The 8,348-nt window shown below is 38.9% G+C and overlaps 1 protein-coding gene across 1 annotated transcript; it reads left to right on the top strand.

The window, feature by feature from the left end:
* Positions 1-1,221: 1,221 nt before the first annotated feature.
* On the top strand, positions 1,222-8,202 carry rom1a (retinal outer segment membrane protein 1a). Its single transcript, XM_042500041.2, has 5 exons — positions 1,222-1,379; positions 1,620-1,857; positions 3,873-4,303; positions 5,254-5,500; positions 6,235-8,202. The coding sequence occupies exons 2-5, from the start codon at positions 1,708-1,710 to the stop codon at positions 6,457-6,459; spliced, it is 1,053 nt and encodes a 350-aa protein (XP_042355975.2). The 5' UTR covers positions 1,222-1,379; positions 1,620-1,707; the 3' UTR covers positions 6,460-8,202.
* The last annotated feature ends 146 nt before the right edge of the window (positions 8,203-8,348 follow it).

The raw sequence follows: 8,348 nt of genomic DNA on the forward strand, positions 1-8,348 counted from the left end.
ATATTTTGCAAAACTGCAATGGAAACACTTTTTTGGCTTTTATAGGTCACATGATGCTATGGCTATGAGCTTATTGGTAGGAACTGGCTCCCTCATGCTGCAGCAGGAACTACAAGAGCTGTTATTGCATCGCATAACTCTTTAAAAGTGAAACAACCTATCATATGATGCTGAGTTGAGCCGGGGAAAGTGATTTCCACCTCTACACACAGCGCTCAGTGTGTGAGCGCCAGTGTCTCGGGGTCAGATACAGGACAGGGGGGCGAAAAGGTCCTGCTTAGCTGTCTTAATTCTGTCTGAAACTCCCTTAACCCCTTGAAACCTGGATTGACATCAGTTTTCATGCTGCATGCTGCATGCTTCATGCTTCGTGCTGCAGCTGGACACCTTCCACAAGTATTTAATACTTTTAACAATGGAAAAATTGATTTGATTTCTTTATAAAAACATGGAAAAAGGCAAAGGCCCTCTTCAAGAAATTATTTAAAAAGAGCTTATAAATTTGTCCAGAGAGCTATATATGTAATTAAGATAATATATTTAAAACTGTTTTTTCAAATTTATCATAATTTGTTTAGCATTTTTTGAGGTCATTTCCTTGTTTTCTACATTCATTTATTTTATTTTATTTTTGTGCCAATTTTCAAATTTTTTTATTCAGGTTATCCTGTTGCCTTCTACTCGTGTTTTTGAAAGAAATCAAATCAATTTTCCCAAGTTTTAAAGGGTTAAACCCTGCAGACAACCCAACCTAATGATCAACACAGGTGCAAAAAAGACAACGTCCTTTTTATCCCTATGAGCGCCTCACGAGTATTATAAGATAATGAACATTTACTCTCCGGTTTCATTGTGTCTCTTGGCTGAGGAGGAACATTTCTTCAATGTAAAGTTATTTCACTGACTGTAGACATTGTTTTGTTTTTCCTTTCAGCGCCTCTTTTAAAATTAACATATTATAGTAGAAAAAGAAATAACAGATGATTAAAATAGAAATTCTTTATCTTTATATGTAACTTTTTTCCCTCTCAACTCTCATTTTATTTTAATGTCACATTTATTCTAGTTTATGTGCTATTAAAGGTGTGTCCTGAGGATCACTGTTGCTCAGGTAATGCCTCATAATATCCATCTCCCTGTCAGGTTCGATTTGTTTTGTCATCCGTGTCCCTGTGTGTGAGCGCTGGATGCTGAGCAGACAATGGCCTGGATTCGCAGACCACTTTAATAGGATAGGTGAGCATTAACTGTAAGACGCTCGCTGCATCCAGGTTTGCCAAATCCAGTGTGCCAAATCCACTGTGTGGCACACTGGGCGGTGATACTGGTCGGCGGAGATAACTGGACTTTTTTCAGCACTTTTTGGGGAAACACATAAGGTAAATTTTGATGCACTGAAATCTGTTAAACTGGAACAAACTACTTGTGAAATTGCAAAACTTTACTCTCCAAGGATTTTGCACTAACTTCTCTTTTTTTTTCATTTTTGCATAAAAGTTTGGCCTCACAAAGCTGTTATCAGTGCAGAATTGAGCCCTCTTTGCTGGCACTGCTTTATTTTTTAAATTCAGTTTTGTCCTCTTCATCTCCTTCCTGTGACCTCTGCGTCCTCCTTGCAGACACAGCAGCACAGCATCGGCCCCACATTGCCTCGTCGCTCTCCTTCCCCTACTCCCCCCGTGAGACTCGGATTCCCTCGCTGCAACCATGGTGGTGATGAAGATGAAGTTCCCCTTTCAGAAAAGGGTAAAGTTGGCCCAGGGACTGTGGCTCCTCTCCTGGTTTGCCACAGTGGCCGGGGCCATCACCTTCACCCTGGGCTGCGTCCTCAAGACGGAGCTCCGCAGGAGGGCAGAGGTACAGTTTTAAAGTTTTACCTGCATACTTAATCCCAAATCTTCTTTTTTTTCTTTTTTTTAACCTGCAAGTTGCCAACAAATCACAACAATTAATAGTGTAAATCCTTTTGATTTTATTGTTAAAGTGATTGACACTAGAGTAATTATATAGTAGTGTGAGAAGTCCAACTGCGCTCATTCAGAGAGGAAAAACAGCAGTTGCATTCGGTCATTCGGTGTAGCACATTAAAGGGATAGATCAGATTTTTTTAAAATGAGGTTGTATGAGGTATTTAACCATAGACAGTATTTTGGAAACAGTGGATGTCAGTCGGCGCACCCCCAGTTTGGAGAAGCAGGCTGGAGTTGAAGCTAAACAATCTACTGCTCTGATTGGGGACCAGCAACAAAATGTAATTTAACCACCTAAAAAAAAGTCCTACTGAAAATATAAACATCAGTCTAAGTGTACGCTATATTAAAAGTATTTTCACTGTTTTACCTTGATGTCAAACTGTGATTTCCAACTCCAAAATTAAACCATTGTATCGCTTTCTTCAGTGCCAGACTCCATTAAGATAAACAGTGATTTAACATTGCTGAAAACAGTAGCTGCTGGTCTATCGCTGCCTTAATCACTTTGTTTGTTTATGTTATTGTGTGACTTCGGTGTTTAACAGGTTTAGTTTGGATTCACCAAAGTGCAGAATACACTCATACTGATACTGATTTGTTGAGGTGTTCGCTAAAATATATTTTGTTGTTGCCCCCATCCACACTAATACATTGTGTAGCCCCCCTGTCAGACTCTAGCCTGCTTCTCCAAACTTAGGGCGAAACATAAGTTGTCCTGAAAATATCTACATTGAAAGACAACAGATTTGAAAGTGGTAAGGTGATACGGTCGATGATATATGATATATATCATTTTGGGAGGAAACTCAAAAATGCTAAGAAATGTCTTGAAAGGATACATTAATCTGATCGTCCTTGTTGGAGACCAGCAAGAGATAAATACACCTGTGACCCACTTTGGATCCCGGATCATCATTTAATAATAAACCAGGCTCTGTCAGTCTTAATCATCCTAATCTCCTCATCTGAAGGCCATCATCCCACCTTTACACAAGCACACACACACACACACACACACACACATACATAAATATATATATGAATGTATACTGTATATACACACACACAAATATCTGTGATGTTTCGTTTTAAAGAATAAGCCGATATCCACTATATTATCATGCGTCTCTACTAAGAATAAGACTTCTTAATTTTAGGGCCAATGGATACCTATATTATCCAGTTTTATTCATATATAAAATACAGCCAGTTTAAGGGACCCCTTGAAAATGGCTGTGTTCCAGATTTAGTCCAAATGTATAGTTTTATTTAGCCCTTGTCCTGACATGCTATGCTGACATGTTTAGTACCAGTGGAAGCCTAATTTCAGAAGCCTAATTTCAATTTAGTGAGCCGGAGGCTGCATAGAAGCAAAATGCGCCAAAACACCTATCCAACCAATTGCGAGCAGCCCTATTGAATGCGATTACACAGACTGGCTGTCACAGCTGTCAGTCATGGCGAAAAATCCCCTTTTTGTAGAATTGAACAAGTCGTTAAAACTGAAATTATCATAAAAACGAACACTCGAACAAACATCATGGTGATGAGAACGAGCTTCAGTGACTGAAATCATCTTTGGAAAAAAAAATATTTTGCGTGTACCTTGAGTTTTAAGTTTGGCCCATACACTAACATGGAGGGGCGGGCTTTATGACCTATACTGCAGACAAACACCAGGGGGCGATCAAGATTGAAAAGTTAGACTTTTTGGGGAGTTGTAATGTCGTCCATCTTTATATACAGTCTATTGTCAGGTCCATGGAAGACCATCTTTGACCGTTTTATATTGCTGAGAGATTATGCACATTTTCTTTTTTTAATTTATGTCTTAATAAATGTTTCCGATTCCTTCCAGCAGACAAATACTGATGAAATTATCATGTGACTTATTTCCAGGTAATGGATAACTCTGACATTCATGTTGTGCCCAACACCCTCATGATTGTCGGTCTGGCCTCGTTGGGCATCAACTACTTTGCCTCAAAGATCTGTCAGGATGCTCTGGACGCCGGGCGATTCCCCCGCTGGAAGAACATGCTGAAGCCCTATTTTGCCGTCTCTTGTTTCTTCACTGTCCTCATGCTGCTAGCTGTCATCATGAGCTACGCCATGAAGGGCAGCCTGGAGTCTTCCCTGAAGGCCGGCCTGAGGAACGGCATCCGCTTCTACAAGGACACCGACACCCCGGGCCGCTGCTTCCAGAAACAGAACATCGATCGGCTGCAGATGGAGTTTCAGTGTTGTGGGAACAATGACTTCCGGGACTGGTTTGAGGTGCAGTGGATCAGCAACCGCTACCTGGACTTCAGCTCCAAGGAGGTCAAAGAGTAAGTTGTGGATGATACTGTGCAGTGTAGTGGGGCGGGTAATGGACAAACATCTACTGTCTGTATTTAACCCTTTGAAACACTGAGGAAAATGGCTTTTTCTTTTTTTTTCAAAAATGTGGGAAGAGGGCAATGAGAAACAAAAGAGGAAATGACTACAAATTGAGGAAAAAAAGAGAAGAAAAAAGAAAAAGAAAGGGAGGGGGGTAAAATAAGGTATTGACCTAAAAAGTGCCTAAAAATGTAAAATAGATAAATAAATAAATTAAAATGTGAAAAAAATTAAAAAGGGACATAAATAAATAAACAAATAAGTGTCCTGGAAAAACTTCAGAAAAATTTAGAATAAATCTGTAAATTTTTAATATGTAAACACAATTACTATAAATACAGTTTCCCCCAGCTTCTATAATTTTTCCCTAACGTTTTCCAAATCATTTTCCAAATCTACTAAGTTCTTGCAATTTGTGAAACATTTACCAAGTTCCTCATTGCGGTTTTTGACATGTTTATGTTGGTAAAGCATTAATCGCGATGCCATTAAGGTCCTCATATAAAGTGTTTTTTATTTTTTATTCACCAGCCAACATTCATGTCTTCAAGAGGCTGTACAGGGCTGAGTTTTAAAGCTAAAGTGATGATACTGGTGTCATGAAGCAAGAAGACCTAAAGATTCCAGTGGTCCTGACCATGTCATGCTTACTTCTCAGGAAGGGAGCTAAATAACACTCCAAATTTTGGGAAACTTTTGGCGATGGAAAAACAGCATGGTCTCTTCACAGAGGTCCCTTGACCTCTCACCTCAACATATCTGAAATTTAAAAAATTATTGTTTGACAACCCTTGTTTAAATACTTGTGAAAGGTGTCAAAAAGCTGCACAAGAAAAGTAATGCTGCTCCAGGTTTCAAAGGGTTAATCTGAAACATATCTTTTTCCTCGTGTTCTCAGCCGCATCAAGAGCAATGTGGACGGACGTTACCTGGTAGACGGAGTCCCTTTCAGTTGCTGCAACCCCAGCTCTCCGCGGCCGTGCATCCAGTACCAGCTCACCAACAACTCAGCTCACTACAACTACGAATACCAAACGGAGGAGCTCAACATCTACCTGCGCGGCTGCAGAGAGGCGCTGGTCAACTACTACATGGGCCTGATGAACACCATTGGGGCTGGAGTTCTGTCTGTCTTCCTTTTACAGGTACACTAAAATTTACAGTATTTCATTGGGATTTCCAGCACAGTTAGTGGTGCAAAGGTGACCTTTTAATTTGGAGGAATAACATTGGCTTTTTAGGGAAAGGTGCAGGTGCCAAGTTGTTTTGAAATCGCACTATTTAGCATTGTGTCATGTCTTTACAAGCAGGGGGAAAATGTGCAGAGGAGAAGTTGCATAACATCACTCAATGGAAAGGCAGTCATCTCACAATTGTGTTTTACTGACATTTCAAAAATAACCCTTTAAGTTTTGCAAAAATCTGTAATGGAAACCCGCCTGCTGTTGTTGCTGCAGAGCTGCCTGCTGCTGTAACTATTGTGTTCCCACAGTTAAAAGCACACATTTCACTAATTTATGAAGCCTTGCAAGCTGCTGCTTCAACAACGGGGCCCTGAAAATGTTTCACTGTAAAATGCCTCGTATCAACCACTGAGGGCATTCTGCTGACAGAAAAAATGTCAGAGGGCTTTTATTTTGAAACAGAAACAGGAAACGTTAAATAAAACAGATATATTTGTGTTTTCTGATGTCTGTTACAGATATAGACATTGAAGGGTGGTATAAACGGTGATATAGAGCCAATATAAATATCAAAAGACCATTTTTACTGTCTGTTTTTGAAGTTGTTTAACTTATGTGCATAATTCATTTAATATCCATCAACCACCACTTCTGCTATGTGGATCCTTGACTCTCTGGTCTAACCTCCCTTCCAGGGCTCCGTGCTGGTGAGCTTGCGGTTCCTGCAGACCGCCATGGAAGCACTGGCGGGGAATGAAAACACAGAGATTGAGACAGAAGGGTACTTGCTGGAGAAATCAGTCAAAGACACCATCATGGAGTACCTTGACCCCGTGTTGAAGTTCCTCCTGCTTACAAACCAGGTGGAGGAGGGCACTCCTGGAGCCGCAGCCCCGGCTCCAGCACCGGCAACTAAATAAACCATAAATAATGTAAACACATGTAAATAATTTTTACACAAAGAGGTCAATTTATGAACAATGATTAATTATTTGAATTTTTAAAACAGAATATGGATCACAAATTTGTATGAATTTCACAGATATAGGGATAGTATTTTTTTATTTTCAGATGATCATCACAGGTTAAGTAAATGTTCAAACCCCATTTTATGAACTGAAAACCCCTCTCTAAACCACTTACTGTATGATGGGTGTAGGTTTCGCTTAAACACTGGGAATGTTTAACCCACATTATTGTGAAGGCTGCAAATACGTGACAAATACGCTGTTGGTCAAACAAACAGAAGACTTTCCCCCGGGAGAGCGGTGTTTGTGTCCATGTAAAAAAAAGTGGAGTTATTTTAACTTACATTTTAATGTTATGGTAAATACATAACTTTATGTTGATCACATACCCTTAAAGCACCCAACTGTGTTTCTTTTCCCAAGCCCAGCTCAAATAATTTTACATTAAGTACAGTATGTGACAACACCCAATCAATGTTTCTTTTTCTTAACTTTACCTAAGAGGTGCTTATTGTTAGATATCATATGAGTGGTTGCATGAAGTCAAGTAAAAAGTACAGATTAAATGGGAGGTTTAAATTTGGAGCATCAAACAGTTAATTTTCTGCATTCTAAAGAATTTTTATGCACCAAATTTGTGCATAAAAATGTGCCATTTATGGCATAAATGTCTTCGTAAAAGTAATAGTCCTCTACTTACATGTTTTAAAAGTTTTAAGTTGACTGAATTTAAAAAAAGAATAAAGTTGAATCATTTAAAAACATTTACCTCAACTTGTCTTTTCAAACTCAGTCAACTTAATTTTTTAGGCAGTTTAGACACTATTTTTTTTCTCAGTTTACTTTTTGATTTTGATGATAAGCCCTTTTATGTTATATTCATTTACAGCTTCACAAATACACAAAATCAGCTTTTGAACGTGATGTGCATCTCTACTTGCATTCTCACGAGTATGTGTCAAAAGCACCAAGACAATCACCTGTTTGTCACTTACTAATTCACAAGGCAATGCACAAAACAGATGTTTGGTCTTACAAAAATAATGCAAAGCTGACTGTGGAGAGAAATGAGACACAATGCATCGCTGTGCAACACAACTATGGCATTATATGACAAATAATTATTAAAATTTGAGGTCCCCAATGCCTTATGGAATAGAATCACTTATTGCATCTTTTTTTTTTGTAGTGACATGCAGACATCATAATATTTTACATGTCAGATGTCACCCTCCATAACAGGTGCTCCAAGTTTCTAATTTCTCACTGCATCTCTTCTCCCTGTCAGTGAAAGGAATATGAAGGATTATGAAGATAATCGTTGTCAGTAATGCAGTGAAAGCCATCAAGTGTGTCCTCTGCTCTGACTCCTTTGTTAAAGCTTTTAATCCGGTTTGTTAATACTCGACCTGCTGCCCTTGCAGTTAGACACCTGCGTCAGGTGAATGTAAGACACAGTGTGAGCGATAAGCCTCGGCTTTGTTTGCTTATGAAAATCAAAGTGCTGAAAAAAATGATCATATTTTAAGATGTATAACTTTTTTAATTCGGTTTAAAAGTTTGTGCTCTTTACCCATGTCCCCAGGAGATTAATTAAAGGAAAATTTTCTCTTTATTATGAGAAACACAATATTGGTCGACCAAATCTTTCTCAACCCATGTGAATAGCTTTATTAAAGGTCCATTTAAAAACAAGACTGCATCTTGAGTGACTTTCTGGGGATAGGCAGACCTCTTCTGACAAAAAAACAAGTAGTGAACAATAGATGTCATAAAAAAACCCCAAACAAACAAACGAATCTCAGAAGTTTCCCATGTATTCTAATTTCAAGGCTTCAGTC

This window comes from Plectropomus leopardus, chromosome 15 (genome assembly GCF_026936395.1).
Source record: "Plectropomus leopardus strain MGB_pleo_1.0 chromosome 15, ASM2693639v1, whole genome shotgun sequence".
In the NCBI taxonomy this organism is placed as follows: Eukaryota; Metazoa; Chordata; class Actinopteri; order Perciformes; family Serranidae; genus Plectropomus; species Plectropomus leopardus.